The following is a 23,522-nucleotide window of genomic DNA, read 5'->3' as shown; positions in this document are numbered from 1 at the left end:
ACCTTACATGAATAATTTCTCCGAGAGTAAGGCTCTTTCCAGTCAGATCTGTTGGTGCTGCTGAGCTGGTATTTCAAGTATGTCCATCTGCATTTAAACGAATTGCTCCAAGACAATCTGATTATGCGGTAGTTACTTTGGTGAGAATAGCGCCTCAGTGGAATGGAAACTTCATTTTGAGTCTAATATTAGACCTTGCTTTGGAAAATTCCTTTTAAATGATCACAAGCTGGGAATAGCAAAAGAATTTAACTTTCGACAGACAGCATTCACCAAGAATTTTTAACTGCTTATGTTTGGGTCCTTGGGAAAGCAGATGTGAGAAACTGACCGGACCAAATTGACTAGACTAGAATTGACTTGACCTGATGCGGTGTTTATATCTATTGCTGATAAGTTTCCCTCTTAGTCTTATTTGCTCAAAATATTTTCATTCTTTGAGCGTGAGCATGCTAAGGATGCAAATTGTTAGGAGGCCTAATTGTCTAACAATCTAAACTTCTAGGCCTCCAGACATTGTTGCCTATAAAAAGGGGTCTGAGGCATAGCGGAAAAGGGCGGACAAGCCTACAGAACCAAAGCCAGTTTCTGAGTAAGTGCTGGGAACTTGATCAGACCTGGCCTTCAGGATATTTTTAGTTTGTCTGGTTGATTGTGTCTGAGCAAACTCACCCAGTTTGAAGTTTTAAGTAAACTTTATTTAAAGGACACCCCTCACTCCCCCCCCTGCAAAAAAACCCCCCAAAACCTCACCCTGACATTTAAAAAAATAATATACGTGTTAACTGATCATGAAATTTCCAGATATCATATCTCCTTGGCTTAACCTAAGGATAAGTTTCAGATGCCTTGCGTGCCTTGGGTTGGGAAAACCAATATTGGTGTTAGAGATAAATTTAATATTTTAAAAGATCTTTCTGAAATTGAAATGCATCTTTTAACTGCAGTGTACATTTAGTGTAGTAGGGTTTTTTTCTCTTACTAAGCTGGCAATAAGTTGATGGTGCCTTAGAATTGAGGAGGAATATTAATAAATTAGTAGGAGCTACCATTTATTGATCACCCAGTGGATCCCAGGCACTGTCTTTGCTAGGTACCAACATTATCTTTGACACTCACGATAATCCTGTGTGGCAGCGACTATCATGAATGAGCCTGGGTTTAGAGGAGACTGAGGCTCAGAAAAGTTAGGTAATTTGCTCATGATCACACAGCTGGTGATGGCTAAAGTGGCAATGCAGGAGTTCACATCCAGGACTGGTCAGCTTCACAGCATGTGTTCTTCCTTGTAGGTTATATCTTTTTGATGTTTACTATATTTGAAATTAAACCTGAGAAATTTTCAACATTTACTTATTCGTTTTTAAGGGACAATCATAAATCCATTACATGTTAACATAAACAACATTTTTATTAAAAATAACTTTTTTCCAAAACTTAGTGTCATTGTTTACCTTTATGTGTATCTCTTTATTATCTAGCTAAATGGAGGGCAGCTGAATTCTCCTCTGCATTCAGTCTGTGCTGTATACTGTTTTATTGAAGTATGTGAAGAAAATCTGGCCTCACACAAATATGTATTTGGGAAAGGGAGGGGTATTTTAATAGGCTTTTTGTGTATGTTCTTCTTTGATAATATACCAAAACTCCCCAAGTGATAGTTTCTTAAAGGTTAGTTGCAATATAGAATCTGAAACTATGCCAGTGGACTTTTGGTGCACTGTTTCATTAAAATCTTTTGGTCTGGAATCTTCCTTACAGAAGAATTCTGAATAATGTATGTAGCTACCCTCTGACTCCAGGAAGTAGAGCTTAATTCCTACCACTCACCCCTCCCTGGGGGTGGGCTAGACCTAGTGACTTGCTTCCAAAAAGTAGAATGAGGGAAAGGGAAAAATTAGTAACTTTGCAGTAGAGAAGAAACCTGGGAAATTCTACCTTAACCGAGTGGTGAAGGTGAACATCGCCTGTGATGTCATGTGGCTGCCATGTGAGCCCTGATGTGATGTAACTAGAAAACTCATAATCCCAGTCTAATCGTGAGAAAGACATATCCAGATAAGAGGTCATTCTGCAGAGTACCTGACCAGTGCTACTTGATTGTCAAGCTCATGAAAAACGAGGGAGGACTGGGAATCTGTCACAGAACAGAGGAACCTGGGAAGACATGACAGCTAAATGCAATATGGTACTCTGGATTGGATACTTGAACAGAAAGAGAACATTAATGGAAAAACTGGTGAAATCCAAATAAAATCTGGAATTTACTGAATATTACCATATCAATGTCAGTTTCTAGTTCTGATGACTATATCATGGTAAAGTAAGATGTTATCAGTGGGGGAGAAATTGAGTCAAGGGTATACAGGGACTCTACTGTCTTTGCAACTTTTCTGTAAATCTAAAATTACTGCAAAATAAAAAGTTTTTTAAAATCCACTGTTATGTATTGCATTCTGAACAAATCATTTACCCATGCGTGATTTGGTAATACCATGGCCATGGTCATTTGGAAAATACTTGTTCACAGAGTTATGCAGATCTTTGAAATGTTGACACATTTTATTGTTCAGTGCTTTCAAAATCTCATTTGTTAATAGCACCACCTGTCTCATCAGAAAAGTCTTTACTGAGAAGCTCTCAGGTTCATGGTGGTGGATACAAGTTTCCCAAAATTCTAATTTTCCCTTGAAAGCTCAGATGTTATCTTTGGCAGCAAACACTGCTGTTGTTTTCCTTAATGTAACAGGCTCATCTTGTTCATTTTCAAGAAAATGTCTGCCAAATATCCAAGTCTAAATAACCATAGTTTGTTTGGTAGTCATTCTTTCAAATAAAAAAGATGTTCAATGAAAAAAAGTGGCTGATCCAACATGCAACTCAAACAATTTGCATTGAGTCATTTTCCTCAAAACAATTTGAGTCCTTTTCCTCAAAACAACTATCGTACTTGAGAATGCAACAGAAGTGTTTTACTGTACTTCACAATTTGTCACATACAATATTGAAAGACAGGTCCCGGGAATCAAGATTTAATGAAGCTAATAACTTTTACTGCTTCATCAAGGATATTCTTTTTTTGTTGTTCTGAAAAGAATTATTTTATTTTTACATTTTTATTGAAATATAGTTGATTTACAATGTGTTAGTTTAAGGTGTACAGCAAAGTGATTCAGTTACATATATATGTATATATATATATACACACATATATATATTTTTATATACTTTTTAAATTCTCTTCCATTATAGGTTATTACAAGATATTGAGTATAGTTCCCTGTGCTATACAGTAGGTCCTTGTTGGCTATCTATTTTATATATAGTAGTGTGTATATTTTAATCCCAAACTCCTAATTTAAGGGATATTCTTAAGAGGAACTAACTTTTTCCCCTCTCACTGTGTGTGTGTGTGTGTGTATGTGTATGTAGGAGAAGACAGTGACCACTAGCATAGTGACCACTACTACCGCTGCCTTGATTTGTGCTCAGGCACTTTACACCATTGGTGCAAATATCAACACAGTGGAAAATTCCAGGAACATTTTAGTGTTCTAAATGAAAATAGTTTGACCTTTCTGACTCTCCTAAAAGGGTCTTGAGCACCCCTAGGGGTCCACAGACCACACTTTGAGAACTGCTCTCCTAAAGTAAAGTAGCAGTTGCTGAAAGGTCACAAAGGAAGAGCTGACATAACTGAAGACCAAATCCATTAGGAAGCAAGTGGTAACAGGGTGGTACCATGTGTGTAGACAATGATGCTCTTCTGGATTAACTGGTTTTACTTTTTATGGCCCATGAAGCTTTTCCATTTGTGGTATTTCCAAACCATTTTTAAATGCTGAAAGATAGACTTTGATAATCTGGTATCTGTGTTTGCTATTTTTACCATAATCATTTATAAGACTTCATTCAGGAAATTCTGAAAATTACCTCTTTGTTTTCTTTTCTTTAAAGGTAAATCTCACCTGGCTATTGTGCAGCGAGTAAACAATGAGGGAGAGGGGGATCCATTTTATGAAGTTCTGGGAATTGTCACATTAGAGGATGTGATTGAAGAAATCATCAAATCTGAGATTCTAGATGAAACAGATTTATACAGTGAGTACCATCGCCTGAGTGTAATTTTCCAAAACCTTTGCTTTTATTTGTCATGTTGTTTGTGAGTCATCTGACATCTCTCCAGCTGTTGTCTGCCTGTTTCTGATTATGCACTGTGTGTGTAGGCTGGGTACCACCTGCCAGTATATTCCAGTCGCTTCATCAGAGAGGAAGAAGAGGCAGGTCCTGTAGTGTCAACTGGCCATGTTTTTTTGAAAAGTCAACTGCTTCTAACTATTGATTTGGGCATTGCTTGCCCTGAACAGAAAACTCCATTCCTGGTTTTCACATTTACTTTACATCTGGAGGAAGACTTGTTCTTTACTAAATTTTCATTTTACACAATTAGGCAAATTGTTTTCAGATAAATTTCTGTCTCTACCTATGGTCATAATTCAAATACTTAAAAAGTGAGGGGGGTTTGTTAAACTGATGGATAGCAACTGTTGAAATTTCTCTATTCCAGGACCCATGGACCAGGGTAGAGGTGAGGTTTGCAGGCATAGTTTTGCTGGGGCAGTGGTGGTGCAGCAGGGTATATAGAGAAAGCAGGACAGGTTAGGGTACAAAATAAAAATGTGTTTTTCTTGTTCTGTGCTTCTCTGCCTTCTGAGAGGTGGTCTTGGATCGGGGCAGGGGAAGAGAAGTATCCACACCTGTTTGCCCAGGAGTCGGCTTAATTCTGGGCTGAGTGTTGAACATGAATCTTGTCTCATTAAAGTCTCCAACCGTTGGACTGCGGAGCTTAAACCCTCTTCCTCAGCCTTACTCTTAGCAAAGTAAGACTCTTTCAAGAGTTTCTTAATGCCAAAGATGGCCCAAGGCCTGAGATGTTAGGGGCTCTCAAAGGTGGTATAGAGAAAGATAATCTGGGCACTTTTTGTCCTGTTTGGCTTTTAAAGCATGACTTGGAGGGGAAAATGGACTGTTCAAATGTCCTGGAGCACCCAAGACAAAGCCAGCCTTGCTCAAAGCGGAATGATTTTTTTTTCAGTCCTGTTAGAAGGGAATGTCCCTCATTTTAAAGTTTAAAAAGTCTTCCATGCACCCTTAAAGAAATACATTTTATGTTTTATCTCTTGACCTGCTTCTGAAAATGTATCTTATGTTTTCCTCACATCTGTATAGTGTTCTTTAAAAGAACACCAGTTCCTATGTGCTTTATCCTTTTGACTCTTGGAGAATAATCAGAGATTTCATAATAGAGAATATTGTTAATTGTGCATTTACATTCTTTTCATCCCTCCTCATAGTGACTATTTAATACCAAGTGTGTCTCTGCTTATTTATGTGTTTCCCCAGGGGTAATCCTCATTGTAAGAAAGATAATGTAGACATTTATGAGCTTTTATGTTTACACTTCAGTTCACTTCTTTTAAACCTTGATGAGACTGATTTCATACATGGCTTCCTGAGATGAGATGCTGAACTTGTGGTTCAGGTATATTCTTGATTCAGATCAGGGATGATGACTACCTTTGTCATTAGAAAATTATTTAGGATGCTTGCATTGATTTATGCTGCCTGATTCTAAAGAGAATTTGAGACAGGAAAATTATAGGTTGTGTTCACCGTCTCCCCAGGACAAGCCTAGTTAGTAATCAATCTGTTTTGCCCTAGGCATGAAATGGTAATGTAAAGACTCATGATTCTTGGGGGAAAAAAAGGAAGCAATTAGGATCTTGTCTCTAACCTAGTTTTTTCTTGATCATTACTTTGTCCAGAAAAATACTTGAAAAAAGGTTTTGCATGAGACACCTTCTAGATTAAGGATTGGCAAACTACAGCCCTCAAGAGCATGCCACCTGTTTTTATATGACCTAGAAGCTAAATTTTTTTTTTTTTACATTTTTCAGTTGAAAAAATCAGAATAATAATTTTATTTGTGACATGCAAAAATGATAAGAAGTTAAAATTTCATATCCGTAATAAAGTTTTACTGTAACACAGCCCTGCTAATTCATTTACATATGGCTGCTTTTTGCTAAACAGCAGGGTTGAATAGTTGCAACAGAGCATACATGGCCCGCCAGCCTGAAGTATTTTCTGTCTAGCCCTTTACAGAGGAAGTGTGCTGACCTCTATTCTGAATCACTTCCTTTGTATTTGGTTGACCTTGAGGATCTCATGGCCTGGGGTAGAAATGCAGCTAACAGTTATTATTATTAAAATACTGTCCCATGAAAGTGTTCTTGTTTGTTTCTTGAGATTGTGTGTGTGTGTGTGTATGTGTGTGTGTATTCTCTTTCAGCAGAGGCTGGGAGCCTCTTAAAGGCAGGGACGTGCTTCCTTGTGTCTTCTGTAACATGGTTGTTCTTCACTGCGGTGTGGTGACCTCAGTAGCAGGAGCGTGTGTGCACCCCGGGCTACAGGCACTGTTGCTATGTGGTTGTATAGGCTCCACGAGGGGAGGATTCTTGTCCCCAGCTGCCCAATAATGTACTTAAAAAGGCTCTGAAGATCTTCACGAAGTGTGTTGATAGTTGCTCCCCATCAGGTTGCCTGCGATTTCTTACTCTGGACTGTGTCACAGTCATGACTGTGCTGCACTGATTTAATGAGGATTCTCTCTCCCTTCCCCTTTCCATGTGGTGCTTGTATGTAGCGTGCCCACCATCTGGAGAGAGAGCCTAGCCTTTTCCATATATTATGTCATTTTCATTCGAAAAGAGCCCCAATCTAATGGAATGCATTTCCATTTCTCCCTCAGCTGATAACAGAACGAAAAAGAAAGTGGCCCATCGAGAGAGAAAGCAAGATTTTTCTGCCTTTAAGCAGACAGACAGCGAGATGAAGGTTAAAATATCACCACAGCTTCTCCTGGCCATGCACCGTTTCCTAGCAACAGGCAAGTGCAGCTTATCGCAGTTTGAAATCTCTGCCAACCCTGGAGCGAGTTTCTCACCCACCGCTGACTGGGGTGGGCTGGGGGTGGAGACTGGGAAATGGGGTGATAAGTAATGCCACTTTTGTGTTTTGTTTTTTGTTTTTTTGTTTTGTTTGTTTTGTTTTGTTTTTTTCTTTTTAAATTCTCTCCTCTCCTATGTTCAGTGTCGGCATGAACCCTCTGAGACATTTACCAGGGGTGGACCAGTAACTTAAAATTGGTCTGAAAGGTAAGGATGAATGTTAGTGCCACACTGCATGTGAACAGTAGGCCAGGCCATCCGCTTCAGCTAAGTCCAGGGGAGAGCCAGCTGGCGGAGCAGGCGGACAGTGCAAACCAGACACTACCTCGTTGTGTGTCAGACAGTTGAGTAGTTCTCTCTTCAGCTTGCCTCAGAAGAACAGTTGGACATCGGTGGTGACACAGGTGCTATGATTTTCAAAGAAGAACAATAAATTTTCAAAATAAAATCTTTACCCTTTATGGTTTTAATGAAATCAGAAATTCTAAGAACTCTGACATGGATTTCTTGATGGCCTCTTCAAATCAGATTGTTAACTTGGGCCCATTCCAGGAGGCAAGTGTTCACATTATTAAAACCACCAACGCAGCCAGCACTGACTGCTCCAGAGAGGTCAAGGTCGAACGGACTTGAGAGACCGACTGACCCTGCTCACATCCCCAGATGGCTCTCTAGGCGAAGGGTGAGCTCTGTTGGCCAGGGGAAGTGTGAGAAAATCAGAGTACCCAGTGGCCTGTAGAAGACGTCTGTGTCCAAGATGGGCAGCCAATGCCTTTCAACTGAATGCAGTATACTTAAGATATTTTGAAAAGAATGCTAACGGTAATGGAATGTTAGGCACTCTTTAAGATCATGTTTTCAGATACCTGGACATGCTCACCATATAATATTTATGACATGGGAAAATCCTCATGATTTAATGTAAGGTGAGAAGAAACAGTATAAAACCGTGTGTACACAAGATTATCCTTGTGTTTTTGTGTGTACACACACACGTACATGGCACACATGCCTAGGTGAGGTATTAGAAAGAAATGCTCACCAATTGCTCAGAATGGTTACGAGTGGTTGGTTTATAGGTGATTTTATTTTCTTCATTTTTTTCTGTTTTCCAAAATTTCCACAATGTACTGTCTAATTTTGTTATTACAAAAAAGTCACAGAAGCTAATACAGAATTTATATCGCACATATAACATAATTAAAAAAATTTTAAAACATAGACAATGTCTTTAACTCCCTTATTATTTTCTATTTCTGATAATATTGTTCATCATTTAAGAACCACAATTTAAAACTAAATGTTACCCTACTCTGCCTCTGAGATACCATAAAGTCCACTTTCAGTATGGCACCCTTAAGTCAGTAATTTTGGGTTTTGTTATTTTAATAAAATCAATATCTTTGTAAACTCAGATCAACATTACTTTTTTTTTTTAATTAGCAAGTTGGAGTGCATGTTGATGTGTGCACGTGCCTTGCTTTTATTCTGAATCTCTACCTTCCTTTGTTCCCAGACTTTCTCAGGGTAGTTGAATGGGAGAATGAGATGTGGAGCACTGCGTCTGTGCACCTGGTACTAACCCACACCTAGATGCTTCCTGACCTTTGCTTCTTCCTTTGGCTGTTGTTGGACAGTCAGTCTTTTGTGGCCTGTTGCAGGGTGTCCTGGCAGTCATGGAGCCTGCTTCTGGTTGATTTTCCTTTGTGTCAGTCAGAAAATGAGGGTATTTTTATGAGAACTGAAACCAATGACAGGTTGAAAATGAAAAGTTTTAAAGCAATAAACATGAGAATTCAGCATTTTCTAATTTCTCCCAGGTAATCTGCCCCCAGTGGATCACCAAATGGAAGTCTCGTTAATCCATACTGTTATCGTTTCAATTCCAAGTATTCTTTTCTTTAAACACCTTAATCACTAGTATCATTTTTTTCCATCCATTTGAAGTGTAATATCAAGTTGTGTTTATATCTATAGAAGTAGAAGCATTTAGCCCATCCCAGATGTCAGAGAAGATCCTTCTAAGGCTGCTAAAGCACCCCAATGTCATCCAGGAACTGAAGTATGATGAGAAGAACAAGAAAGCCCCAGAATACTACCTCTACCAGCGAAACAAACCTGTAGACTACTTCGTTCTCATTTTGCAGGTCAGAAGAATTAATCAATAGTTGTTTGATCTTATTGAGTACCCACCCTTCCAGTTTGGAGGAGACTTGGTATAGGTGAATGGGTGTCAAGGATATAACATACTTAACTTCTGGGGTGGCCTTACAGTGGGAGAATTTCATCTCCCTGTTTTCGTATCTGCAAACAATTTCAATATAAAGCGATGTTATTAATTACTTTAATTTCCAATACAGACAGGCACTTAGTGATTGCTGAGGCATTGAGGCATTCATTTGAAGAAGGGTGAATTCAGGTGTCTGTATTTTTTTTGAAGAGTTTGGGGAATTACCTGTGCACGTCTAAATCTTGGCTGGGCATTTGAAATTTAAGTGTTGTGAGTTCCTTGAGTCTTCTTTTTATCATCTTTTATTTCTTCTGCCCCTTGTTAGGACTTGGTCTTGCACAACTTCCTAGAGATGCCTTATGATCTCTTCCCTTAACGCCGTCAAAATAATCCATTTATTATTGTTTTTTTTAAATGTTGAGCCTTTTAATTTTTTTATTTTTGGCTGTGTTGGGTCTTCGTTTCTGTGCAAGGGCTTTCTGTAGCTGTGGCAAGTGGGGGGCCACTCTTCATCGTGGTGCGCGGGCCTCTCACTGTCGTGACCTCTCTTGTTGCGGAGCACAGGCTCCAGACGTGCAGGCTCAGTAGTTGTGGCTCACGGGCCTAATTGCTCCGCGGCACGTGGGATCTTCCCAGACCAGGGCTTGAACCCGTGTCCCCTGCATTAGCAGGCAGATTCTCAACCACTGCGCCACCAGGGAAGCCCTATTATTGTTTTTATTCCTGATTACTACCAGCTTCTGTTTTAATGAGGAACTGATGGGATAATCACGGCCTCTCATGGCAATGGTAACTTACCTCCTTGTCACTGTAACATAATCCACTATATAAGGGGAGAAGGTCCATCCATTCTGAACCCTCCTAAGGGCCCTAGAGGGGCTTTTGTGCTCGGATTGACAGGAGGCCCTTATTATCTCACAGTTTCACTTGGTAGAGCGCAGTTCTTGGCCTGGAGACCAAGATGAATAGTATGATGAATAGTACAATGAATAGCATGCTAGTTTTATTGATTTCTTGTGTCTCTTTATTGAAGAATTACTTTTATAGGAATTCTGAGTGTATTTCAATATAAGAATACTAGCCCCTTAAGCATTCTCCTGTTCCTTGGTTACTTCCTAGGTAAGAATTGGAGGGATCTTTATACAAGTATAATTAGCACTTGGTAGACCCATCTACAATTTACGCTGAGTCCAGCAAGTCCCAGTTATCTAAATGAATCAAGATGTTTCTTTTTATCTGAAAATAACTCTTATCAGATGTCTAGATGTTAGAAACTCTGGGAAGTGTTGTGTTTATGCCCCGTGTTTGGACTGTATAGTGAATTCTGGAAGCAGAAGTGAGGAACTGTAGAAAAGTCTATGGACTAACCAGGTATATGCTGCTTTCATATAGTGTTTCTTGGAAACTTCTGTTTGCAGGTTTTCTAAGTCAGTACCCTGATTATTCTACTAACCTTAGTCTCATTCAATCAGGAATTGTTTTTCTTTTTCTCTGGGGATAGACAAGCTTGAAACTCTGAGGGGGTTGGGAATTTATTTTATTTACTACAGTGAAGGAGTAAAGCATTCATGTTTCTCATAAAATCTAGATGTGAATATTCCTTAAACCTAGAGAAACTGAATGACATTAAAGACAGTTTATTTAGAACTTTGAGGATTGACATTGTGAATTTCAGTAATATTAGAAACTCTGTGGCTTTCAATCGTTGATTTTTATATAGTTAGCATTTATGAATTCTGATTCAGTAATGCTCTATTGGTATGTAAAAAAGCCATTTCCTGGCTGATGGATCTAAAAATAGATTTTATGGAAGAGGGGCTTCATAATTCTTGTCCCTTTATAAGTAAATCTTTAAAGATATTTTTGATAAGGTTTTTATGTCCGTGTACCTATATTTGAATACCTATGTCACGTTAAATATTTTTACAAATGTGACAAGTTCTTGGAACTGACGATGTCATGGGAGTTTTTTAAAATTTTTATTTTATTTATTTTTGGCTGTGCTGGGTCTTAGTTACTGCGTGCGGGCTTTCTCTAGTTGCAGCGAGCGGGGGCTACTCTTCGTTGTGGTGTGCAGGCTTCTCATTGCGGTGGCTTTTCTTGTTGCGGAGCATGGGCTCTAGGCGCTTGGGCTTCAGTAGTTGTGGCTCATGGGCTCTAGAGTGCAGGCTCAGTAGTTGTGGCGCACGGGCTTAGTTGCTCCGCGGCATGTGGGGTCTTCCCGGACCAGGGCTCGAACCCGTGTCCCCTGCATTGGCAGGCGGATTCTTAACCACTGCGCCACCAGGGAAGCCCCATCATGGGAGTTTTATAAAGATTTCAAGGCTTTATGGAGGTGTTCAAACTGTAGAGTTTGGTGAAAATCATGTTCTTGAAGGCCAGGCAGTTACCTGAGGTACCCAGAGTATGACAAAATGAAATATAATACCCTGTCAGTCTAGCATAGCCATCACCATTTACAGAGTATATTCCACCCTAAAATATCACTAATCCATCACTGGAAATTCATGCCAGGTTATTGAGCATGTTCTACTGCATTTCAAGAACATTAAACCAGAGGAAAGCAGCTGTAGCTGCCTTCCCTTCCTGGCCCCAGTGCCAACAAGCTGCCTTCTTCTGCAGACACTACAAAAACTCTTTTATTAAGTAATTGATGTTTGGAATACAATTATAACTAGAAACAATCACTTTGAATTTAAACCCTAGATGAAATAAAGTCTAACTTATTCAAAGCAAACCATTTAAGTAAGCTTACTTAAAAGAATATCCTATAGGTTATGGGACACATACTACATATGAATAAAAAGGCACTTTCAAGTTTTATCTGAGAAAGTAGATTTTTTTCTTTGGGGTATGCGGGCCTCTCACTGTTGTGGCCTCTCCCGTTGCGGAGCACAGTCTCCGGACGCGCAGGCTCAGCGGCCATGGCTCACGGGCCCAGTCGCTCCGCGGCATGTGGGATCTTCCCAGACCAGGGCACGAACCCGCGTCCCCTGCATCGGCAGGCGGACTCTCAACCACTGCGCCACCAGGGAAGCCCAGAAAGTAGATTTTTAAACTAAAATGTATTGTGATAAAAGCACAATAAATAGTGAAAGAAAACTTTATTGGCTCTACATGCCTTAAATAACAGAATACACATATAAAAGTAGGAATGGGTAGGAACATAATCTTGGGGGGATATTTTTTCCACCATCATAAAAGAGCAAGAAAAAAATGTTAGAGTTTTAAATTGTGTAAATAAAATTAACCAAGTTGAAAAAATTAAATATAAAGCCAGGGAAATACACTTAAAAAAAAAGTTTTATGTGACTTCTTCATAAAAATTGGTCATTTGCTCTGTCACATGTAAATTCTAGTAAATTCAGAAAGATAGAAATTTCATAAAACTACCTGCATAGATCATAATGAAATAAAATTAGATATAAAAATGCATAATCGAAAAGTACTAAGCTATTTAAAAACTGTGAGCAATTCTCTTACAAAGGTTTGTACATAAGGTATAGAATAAAAGACTATTAAATAATATAAATACCGTATCCACAGTATGTCAAAGTTTAAAATTTTATTCCTCTAAGTACTTACATAAGAAAAAAAGATATCTCTGATTTTCTATAATAGAAAAAGAGCAAAGCAACAAACTAAAAAGAACAAATTAAATAACAGAGTGTCATGAAAATAACTTTTAAAATGAAAAAGTTTTACATCCCATAAATAAAATCTAGATTGGTTCTTCTAAAAGATGAACAAAATCTTTATTCTATTGGCATAATTAATGTGATAAGAGAAAAAAGAAAACTAGAAGTTCTCCCTTCCCCCCAAAAAAGCAGCTAGAATCAAAGGAATTGCTTGGAAAAAAAAAATTGAGACTCTAAAGAACTCGATTTCTGTATTGTACAAATAGAACAAGATAATTTGATAGTTAAATGCATTCTTTACGACAGTATGGCCTAATCTAAAGTCTGATAATGTTCTGGGTCAGTCTCACTTGTCCACATTGATGGAGAATTCCTAAATAAAAAGGTAGCAGTTAGAGACCAGTAATGGACCCAAAGAGCTATTCACTGTGGCTGTGACTGAATTAGGATTATTTTAGGTATTCAGGGCTAGTTTAATAGAAGGACAAAAAAACTAAAATATGCCGTGTTAATTAGGAAAGCAGTAAAGGAAAAAATCCCTATGCTTAAATCAATAGATATCAGGACAAAATTAAGCATCCATTCTTGATTTCTAAAACAAACCCAAAACAAAAATTCTTTGTAAAAATCCATGATGAACAGTGAACAAAAAAGAAAAAAATGCTGTAAACCAGTCACATGCTTAAACTGGCAGCTTCCTTTTGGGAATAAATATATAAAACCCCTCATATACATGCATTTCAAGAAATCATTTTTTATAAAGCTTTTTATGCAAATAGATTTATAGCAAATAAATCTATCAATTATAATTAAAGTAGTAGAAATAGTCCATATATCTAAGCTAATCAAATTTCAGTGTGGATAATATGAGAGATCATTATATGGTCATAAAAGAAGTAGAAAGCATGTACAAAAATATGTCAAAAAAGATAGTGTGCCTGTAATTATAACTATTATAAACCATTTTTCTAATATATATAGTTGATATTTTACAGTGAAGTATTTGTTGGTCCTTTGGGGAATAAAATGTCTAAGCAGATAAAAAAATATCATTGTTCTTACACAACACATAATTAGGTTGTGATTTTAGTAAATATAAAGAATAATAGGAAAACAAGAGGAATAGCTTTTTTCTTTGCCAATTATGTAATCAATGGAAAGGGATGCTTTTTTTTCTGGGGTTAATTTTTGTTGATTTCATGCCCCAGATATTTTGTTGTTCAATTGCCCCATCCACTCTTTTCCTTTAGGGCTTCTGACATAGATTCGAAAGGGTTTTTCCCTGCGGAGTGAAATCTGTTCTTTTGTGGAGGTGGCAGGTAGCATCTTAGAACTAAACAGCCTTTGACAATATTTAATATCATTTCACTTGTTATTGGGAGAGAATTGAAGCCTTCAATACCAAACCTTCTTAAGGAGTTTTGAGTTGCAGGGTCTCCGTGTCCCGGTGAATAATGTTTCCTCACTCTTGAGTTGTGTACAGATAAAACAGCCATATTACAGAAAAAAATTATTTAGATGCCTAGTGTTGACTCTATTTTTTTTTTTTTTTTTTTTTTTTTTTTTGCGGTACGCGGGCCTCTCACTGCTGCGGCCCCTCCCGCTGCGGGGCACAGGCTCCGGACGCGCAGGCTCAGCGGCCATGGCTCACGGGCCCAGCCGCTCCGCGGCATATGGGATCCTCCCAGACCGGGGCACGAACCCGTATCCCCTGCATCGGCAGGCGGACTCTCAACCACTGCGCCACCAGGGAGGCCCTGACTCTATTTTTTAAAAATTAAATATGTATAAATATAAAACTAGCATGAGATCCTTTTGAACCCTTTGAGCTGAGAACTCTTACATAGAACAATGAAGAAAACAAGTTTGTAATTAGTATTTTAAATGTGTAAATGACACTGTTTGGCTGACAGTAAAGTGCCACTGGTCCCAGGATGGTAGCAGGGAGCTCTGGCGCTGGCTCTTGCATTCAGCACACTTAGGTCCCTGTGTGCCTGGCAAGGATGGCACCCTCCAGCCTTGTGCTCAGTTTGAGCTACTCTGTATGTTTGTACAGTATGTTGTGTTGTTATTTGGCCTCCACTGGGTGTGACCGGATTATTTGTATGTTTAGTCCTCCCCTGTTCCTTTCTCTTTGGCTCAGTGCTTCTCACACTTCAGTGTGCTTGGGAATCCCTTGGGGATTCAGTACATCTAGGGTGGAGTCTGAAATGCTTTATTTCTAACAAGCTCCCAGTTGGTTGAGTAGCAAGCCTTAGCCACGATGATTCACGTAGTAAGAACAACTTAACGGATTTGAGCACTAAGGCAAATGCTGCCACTGACATCTGGTGGCAGTACTTGGTTAGAAGGTGGTCAACCAGATAGCCTGAAATATATGTAAATTAATTTTTGACCGTCAAAAAAAATTTTTTTTTTAAATTTAAGTGTTTATGAAGCAAACTTGCTGAGTCCTAGGACTACATCTGTGGACTGCAGATTGAAAAATTTTGCTAGAGGATGTCTGGGTGGTGCGTCCCCTCTTACTGGGCAGTGCTGGTGAACACAACCTAGCGTTTGTGCCCCTGGCATTTCATTACCTCCTTTTAGGTGTCAAACCCTATTTTGTGATGGTGATTTAAAAAACAAAAACAAAATAAAAAAAGAACTCAATTCCAGAGTGAGCAGGAGACCAAGTAGATGCTCAGCATGTGGGATCTGAGGGTCTTCAGCCTTGAGTCCACGGCTTCCACTGAGCGCTCCATCTTGTTTGTGCCGACGAGGATAGATTAGGCTTCTGCCTTGAGGCCAGGTACAGCACGTGACTGCTGGGTACTTTGTCGATGCTTAGAAACTTTGAAAAGAGTTGTCTAATACCTTTTTCCAAAGGAAGGTAGGATTCTGTAGTAGTAACTTTACTCGGGGAGCCAGCTTTGCCTGGGACAGTGAGGCCTTCTTCCTGTTCTGTCAGTTTACCAACATGAAGCCCTAGCTTCCTTTGGGAGTCTACCCTGTCTCGATTTTTTTGTGTGTGTGTGTGTGATATACTAGACTAGAGCAAATTCGTGAATGTTTCAAAAGTAAAATTGATACGGAGCTCCTTCCCTATATGGAAGAAGTTTATTTTCTGAGAAGACACCTGATTGAACTTGGGCCAGGCAAGCCATTTCCTCATGGGGCAGCCCTGCTTTGTGTACCTGTAGGTTTACTTGAAAAAGGTCACTTCTTTGAGACACTGACACACATAGATGAGTAAAAAAAAATGTGTTCACTGGATGTTTCTAAAACTTGCCTACCAGGAAAGCTTCAGTCCTCTAGAGAAGGAGATAGGGCTGGGCAGTTTTTTAAACTTTTGGAATTGTAGAATCACAGGATGTTAGAACTGAAAGAACCACAGGTCTCCTCTCCTTTACTGCAGTTTTATAACTGAAGCAAAATTAGTCTAGTGCAGTGGTTCCTAAATGCTGATACTTGGCAAAGTTTTCGCCAGTTTGAGGCAAAATGAGAAAAATAAAAACAGTTGCAGTGAGTTCTTCATAAAGCTGTGTGTATTCAGCTTAAAGACCTGTTATTCTGAAATTATCTATTTTCTATATTTGGGGGATTAAAATGTCTGGGCTTTTGTGGAATGATGGTCGCAGTAGATAGCTGTGTTTTAAAAATCTCTTTATTTTATGAAATAAAAATGAGGCAACCCTCTCTGTTTCTGAGAAGGAAGATGGATTTTCCTAGTTCTTGGAATCCAAGCAGCTGGGAACCACTGACCTAGTACACCTGCCTGTAATCTGATGGATCTAGACTAGGTAGACTCCAGAAGAAAGATAGCGGATCCTCCCCACCACCTGCCGGCCTGTCTTGAGGGGCAGGGAGAGATCAGCTGAGGGGCTGCAAATCTTCGAGCAGCTGTCCTAATTTAATTTGCAGACTCACAGCTTCTGGGGGAGTCTCTTGAGAGGCCAGGGTGCACAGAGGTTCCAGAGCTGGCACCCATTTGCAGGGACACGGAACACAGAAGGCCCTGTAGCTTGTATAAAAAAAAAAAAAATTAAAGGATCCAGATCAACAGGAGATCCATAGAAACGGAAGTCGATATGAGGCTATATGGCATTTGATCCTTCCTCCTGATTTTCTGCCTAGAAATGCAGGTTACATGATGGTCCTACAGACACTTTCGAGCTTACGGTCACTGAGGCAGACATTTTCAGTTAGCGTATACGTACATCCTAGCTCTCTGATACAATATCAGGGATTACTCCATGAAGAAATGGATAAGTAACTGAAGGTATACACAGTGGGCACCTCCATTTCTGCTGCTCATTGTCTCTGAATATTGTGTCCCTGCCCCCCTCTCTTAGGGACCCTGCATCCCATTCTTTCCACCAGCTTTTGGCTTTTGCTCCCTGAGTTCCCACCTTCTCTCTCTCCACTAACTTTCCGCCCTTTCTGCCCAATGTGCCTAATCCTAAACAGGCCTCACTTGACCCCAAGGCTGCTGCCAGCTCCCCTGTGGCCCTGCTGCCTGTGCTTTGTCCCTCTTGCCCTCCCTTCCCTTCCACAGTCTGATTTCTTCAGGAAAAGACTCCCTGAGGCCACAATGGCTCCCTCCTCGGTGACCCTCTGACCATCCCTTTACTCTGAGGTTCTTCCCTCTCCCAGCTTCTGTGATGACAACGGTTGTCCGGTCCTACTCGTATCCGTTTTCCCTTTGGTCCCATATTTGTTTCTTTTTCTCCTCCTACTCCCAGTCAAGGGCTGTAATTGCTCATTTTCTCTTCTCCTCTCTCAGACCCCCATCTCCAGTTCTGACCTTTTCCCTGACCTTCGTCCTTCCATTTCAGCCTTCTTGATGGACTCTTCAAAAGGCCTTGTTTTCTTAAAGGGAATTCGTCCCCTCTTCCCGGCCCCCATCACTGATGCATCTCCCTCCCAACATTTCCATCTCCACTCATGGGGTCCCCGTTCTTCAAGTCGCTCAGAGCAAACTTCTCTTGTGATTATTGATGCCTCCCTCTCTCTCCTTGTGCTTCTTTTTTTTTTTTTTTGCGGTGCGCGGGCCTCTCACTGTTGTGGCCTCTTCCATTGTGGAGCACAGGCTCCGGACATGCAGGCTCAGTGGCCATGGCTCACGGGCCCAGCCGCTCCGCGGCATGTGGAATCCTCCCAGACCGGGGCACGAACCCGTGTCCCCTGCATCGGCAGGCGGACTCTCAACCACTGCGCCACCAGGGAAGCCCCTCCTTGCGCTTCTTTCTCCCTTACGGTTTCACCAAATTATGTTGACTCCTTATCCATAGCTCCTCCCATAGTGATCTTTTTCCAACCCTGTGGATACTGCTCTCGTGTCTGTCTAGACTTGATCTTCCTGAAACCGTATTCCTCTGCTCAAGAACCTGACCTCATTAGCCCATCCTTCAAGGAGCTCCGCAGTCTGACCTGCTCACCAAACTGCTTTTTTTTTTTTTTTTTTTTTTGCGGTACGCGGGCCTCTCACTGTTGTGGCCTCTCCCGTTGTGGAGCACAGGCTCCAGACACACAGGCTCAGCGGCCATGGCTCACGGGCCCCGCCGCTCCGCGGCATGTGGGATCTTCCCAGACCGGGGCACGAACCCGTGTCCCCTGCATCGGCAGGCGGACTCTCAACCACTGTGCCACCAGGGAAGCCCTCACCAAACTGCTTTTCCAAACCCATCTCCCCTTCTTTCCTGGCAAACTCACTGAGCCTGGAAGTCCGCTGTCACCCACCTCTGACCTTCCTCAACACTGTTCCCTTCCCTTGGCTCAAATCCTACTCCTCCTCAGATTTTCCTTCCTGTATAAAATGTATCTTTATACAAGACCAGGAAGTCATTTTTTTCTCTCTGAACTCCTTATATTCTTCTTTTTCCCCATGTAGAATTTTTGTTTACTGCCTTGAACCGTTGAGTTTCATGTGTTCTCCCATTTTCTGGATTGTGTGCTCTTGGAGGAGCAAGGGCTGTCTTCTCACAAGGCTGCACAACCTCTCCTGAGGACCCTGCATGGTCAGGGCTTTTAGTGCCTGTTGGTTTACAGGTTGATTTTATATTATAGCAAGAGAATTGGTTGGAGATGGATAAAACTAATATTTTCCATTGAGTGAAGGAAAACGCAAAAGAGAGACAACAGATAGTTTTCGGAAGAAGGGTTTTGAGAAAGGGCTTCCATAACTGGGAATTTGGTACAGAATAATAGGGAGTGATCACAGTGATGGAGTTTGCATTCATAGGCGGCACAGTGTAGCATACTGGTGAAGAGTTTGTTCTTCGGTTACTTCATCTTTCTGAGCCCTGCTCTCCTAATTTATAAGAGGGTGGTGCTTGTGTCTGCTTCCTAGAGTTGTGAGCATTAAATGGATTAATAAGCACTGTGAATTGTCGGCACAGTTTCTCTTCAATAAATGGTAGCTTCAGTTTTGTTTGCCCATGTAAAGGATGCACCATAAACGTACCCTCCTACTAGAGAGGCAATAATTATAGGTAAGGTGAGCAAGAGCTGTTCTGACCCTTGGCTTGGAAATCTAGAATGCAACTTGCTCATGAGGGTTTTCCAATAGCCCAGAAAAGGATTATGGTGAACCGTAAGGCTAGAGGGATGAATAAGGCACAGTGTGTCCCAGAGGAGATGATGAGAGGGAAGAAGTTGTAGTCAAGTTAGAGGAAGGAAAGAAAAGGGAGAACCTTAGAAGAGGTTTTGTCGGGCTTCCCTGGTGGCGCAGTGGTTGAGAGTCCGCCTGCCGATGCAGGGGACACGGGTTCGTGCCCCGGTCTGGGAAGATCCCACATGCCGCGGAGCGGTTGGGCCCGTGAGCCATGGCCGTTGGGCCTGCGCGTCCGGAGCCTGTGCTCCGCAACGGGAGAGGCAACAACAGTGAGAGGCCCGCATACAGCAAAAAAAAAAAAAAAAAAAAAAAAAAAGAAGAGGTTTTGTCCTGATGGAACGAGATTACTTAAGGTGCTTTGCCGGGAAGTACCATGGTGTCCCAGTGCCTCTGGAGTGTCTGGATGACCAGGGATTGGCCTGCGACGTGTCTGCTCAGTTGGTCAGGACCCATGCTAGGGAGATAAGAGGGAGTTCTGCCGCTGGGAGCCGGTTTAGTCCTCCCTGTTTCATGGTGACAAACCATGTTGGCCCTTGACCCTGACTCTGCTCCGACTCAGGCTCCCGCGGAACTGCTTGGGTGACCGTCACTGAGCACCTTCTCAGCGTTTGTCCCACAGGTGGAACAAGAGCCCCATCTTTCAATTACTGGGAGGGCTCTCAAAGAACCCACGAACTGGGATGCTGGGAAATATTGAGTGTGGACTCGTGGAAATTAAACATCACACTACGTTCACCTCTGCATCTCCAGCTAAACCCAATGTTTCATACTTAAGACGAATTAGCCTCTCCTCCATCTAAGTGGGAAAGATTATCTGACGCTTTTTTTTTTTTTTTTTTTACTTCCTTGGGGTTGTTGGGAAAGGAGTTTAGACAGAAATCTGAGGAAGGACTAAATCTTGCATAGAGTTTGCAAAGAAATTCATGTAATTGGACTGAACATGCTCCCTTTTTTCTTTTCACAGGGGAAAGTGGAAGTAGAAGCTGGGAAAGAAGGTATGAAGTTTGAAGCCAGTGCTTTTTCATACTATGGTGTAATGGCCCTTACGGCCTCCCCAGGTGAGTTTCCTTCTCAGCCTCAGGGCAGGGCTAGGTTTTAGGAAATAATGCCCTTGTATTGTCATCTTTCTGTACCTGCCGGCTAACCCAATTTATTTACTTTTGAACTTTATATTGAAGTGTATCATGTATACAAAAAATACTGCTCACATCATACATATATACCTCCATGAATTTTCATAAACTGAACTCTTGTGTAAACCAGCTCCCAGATCAAGAGACAGAACATCACCAACCCCAGAGAACCCTCCCCCCACCCTCCCCTTTAGTCACTATCTCCCCAAAGTAACCACTGTCTTGACTTATAAGCATTGACTAGTTTTGCCTCTTTTTGAACTTCAGGTAAATGGAATTATACAGGACATATTGCATTGAGTCTGGCGGCTTTTACCCAGTGTTGTCCTGGGCACACTCATCTGTACTGCTGTGTGAGCTTATACTCTGTTTCTTCTCATTGCTGTACGGTGTTCCATGGTATGAATATACAGCAGTGCATTTATTCTTTTCACTGCAGATGGACACTGGGGTAGTTTCCTGTTTGGGGGCTACTCCGAATTGTGTGTCTGTGACACTGTCCGCGTCCTTTGGTGAAGACATTTCTGTTGGGTGTATGTGTAGGAGTGGACTGGCGGGGTCGGCGTTAAGAGCTGCAGCCCCACAGTTTCCCAGGGTGGCTGAGGCAATCACACTCCTGCCCGTGCTGACCGGGGTTCCAGTGGCTCCATATCCGTCACTTGATACTGTTGACTCTTTTAGATGTTAACTATTCTGGATGTTTTTTTTTTTTTTTTTTTTTTTCTTTTTGCGGTATGCGGGCCTCTCACTGTTGTGGCCTCTCCCGTTGCAGAGCACAGGCTCCGGATGCGCAGGCCCAGCGGCCATGGCTCACGGGCCCAGCCGCTCCGCGGCATATGGGATCCTCCCAGACCGGGACACGAACCCGTATCCCCTGCATCGGCAGGCGGACTCTCAACCACTGCGCCACCAGGGAGGCCCTGGATGTTTTTTTTTTTTTTGCGGTATGCGGGCCTCTCACTGTTGTGGCCTCTCCCGTTGCGGAGCACAGGCTCCGGATGCGCAGGCCCAGCGGCCATGGCTCACGGGCCCAGCCGCTCCGCGGCATATGGGATCCTCCCAGACCGGGGCACGAACCCGTATCCCCTGCATCGGCAGGCGGACTCTCAACCACTGCGCCACCAGGGAGGCCCCCCTGGATGTTTTTTAATTTGCATTTTTCTGAGGATAGTTGAGGTTTTAATATATATCCATTGCCTATAGCCGGCTCTTCTCAACTTAGAGAGCTGGCCAGTTAAGTCAGCCACCTAAGGGTGGGTGTGCCACGGGGTATCGACCTAGTGCTCTGAGCCCAAGATGCCAGAAAGCGGTGTCTGTTCTAGTAGGAACACGGACGCGGATACTTGGCTCACCTCTGGGATGGGACTCGAATGGTTCCTCTTTGCACCGCTTGCTTTGCTACCTGATCCCCGCTGGAACGGGGCAGGCAGGTAAACAGGGGCTGCAGTACCACCTTGTGGCCAAAATCCCAAATGACATGCTGTGCTAGGAAATGACCTTTTATACAATCCTGAAAGAGTGTTGTCACTTCTGAAGACCAGTCTCAAAGCGGGGAGGGGCCACCTGCAGACAAGTCTGCGCTGTGACGCTGGTCCTCATCTACTCGTCCACACAATATCTCAGGCGCCCAGAGATGTTACAGTTAGAAAGCCAGGGAAATGTCAAGAATTCTCTGACATTTCTAAACCTCCCCTGTCCCCGAGGCATCTGCTCACTATCCTGGCGCAGGTTTTTGAGTCACATGGGCCAGTGTCCCCATTGTCTAGCACCCAGTGTGACACAAACACAAGCCTGTCTAACCCCACTTAATTAGTAGGGGTCTGCTGTCAACGTCAAGGTGATCTTCGGTTTTCACTGCTAGTGAGAGGACGGGGAGATTCTTAACTAGGCCAAGAAGACCTCGGAGACAGCCGGAGTTCCACTTATGGGTTGTCTGACTGAGAAAGGCCCTTGGCTTCCTCGTTATTAAAAGGGTATAAGATTACCTCCTGTGGCTGTTAGAAGAATAGAATGTGATGATACTCACATGAGTACTTTGTCACCTTTAAAGCACAAGAGGAAATGTTTGTATAACACAAGTAGGTGTTGAGATTGTGACTATTGCTTGGCAACCACCCTCAAATTTGCCCCAGGTTAGCAGAATCAGGTATGTAAGGTGGCTTTGAAAGGACAGCTAGAGGAGTAACTTGTACATTTTTATGCATCACTAGTTCTTGAACCCTAAATATTAGCCCGGTTCATATTAAACCATGGATTTATATAGGGTAAATCACATTCAGGAAAGGAATTGAAGAGCAGGCCTTCCATATAGGAAGTGTGTGGGGCTGCAATTTCCTACCTAATGTGGTAGGAAATGCTTGGAAGGAAGAGAATTTCATTAACGGCATCTTATTTACTTCAAAGCCCAGCGTTTTACTTGACTTTACATTGAGGATTCGGGATTTTGTATATTCATTGAGATGCAATAATAAGTATAGTAATCCCAAGGTAATGTTTCTATTTATTAATGTTGATTGCCTAGAAAGACCCTACACTAATCAGTTATCAAGACCGGCCCAGTTATTTGTCAATTATACCTCAATTAAAAAAAAAAAAAAACCTGCCCAGAAAATATGACCCCTGCCTGGTAGGCCATGTTGATCAACTGGTCTGCCATTCCCAAGAAATCTGTATATGATATTCTTTATTTACCTTCCTCTAATACTTTGAATTGCTGTGGAATACTGTGAAATTTCAAAGCATCTGGTCAAAGTTACAATCAGACCAATTACGAATGTAAATGAATTGAATAATTTTTTGCCACAGATAGGGACGCTGTAGGCTGTGCTGTGAACAGGTATCAAGGTGCTGGCACAGGCAGCTTGGGTCATGCTCTTGGGGCAGTTGATGAATCAAGCTCCACTTTTGCGTGGCTAG

General features: G+C 41.8%; 1 protein-coding gene across 3 annotated transcripts in view; it reads left to right on the top strand.

Moving 5' to 3' along the window:
- The window catches only part of CNNM2 (cyclin and CBS domain divalent metal cation transport mediator 2), a 153,820-nt gene that overhangs the window by 113,610 nt on the left and 16,688 nt on the right, over nt 1-23,522 (top strand). For 2 of the 3 annotated variants that reach the window (XM_081228477.1, XM_081228476.1), the window contains exons 2-5: nt 3,958-4,101; nt 6,812-6,949; nt 8,988-9,157; nt 20,438-20,531. In XM_081228477.1, the coding sequence (XP_081084603.1) occupies nt 3,958-4,101; nt 6,812-6,949; nt 8,988-9,157; nt 20,438-20,531 (546 nt within the window). Of the gene's footprint in view, nt 1-3,957; nt 4,102-6,811; nt 6,950-8,987; nt 9,158-20,437; nt 20,532-20,873; nt 21,006-23,522 lie in introns of all 3 variants that reach the window. The other variant, XM_081228475.1, reaches the window with a different exon arrangement.

The sequence above is a fragment of the Mesoplodon bidens genome, assembly GCF_964165515.1.
Source record: "Mesoplodon bidens genome assembly, chromosome: 1".
Taxonomy (NCBI): domain Eukaryota; kingdom Metazoa; phylum Chordata; class Mammalia; order Artiodactyla; family Ziphiidae; genus Mesoplodon; species Mesoplodon bidens.
Note: the sequence above shows the minus strand (reverse complement) of the source record. Positions and strands in the feature narration are given on the sequence as shown.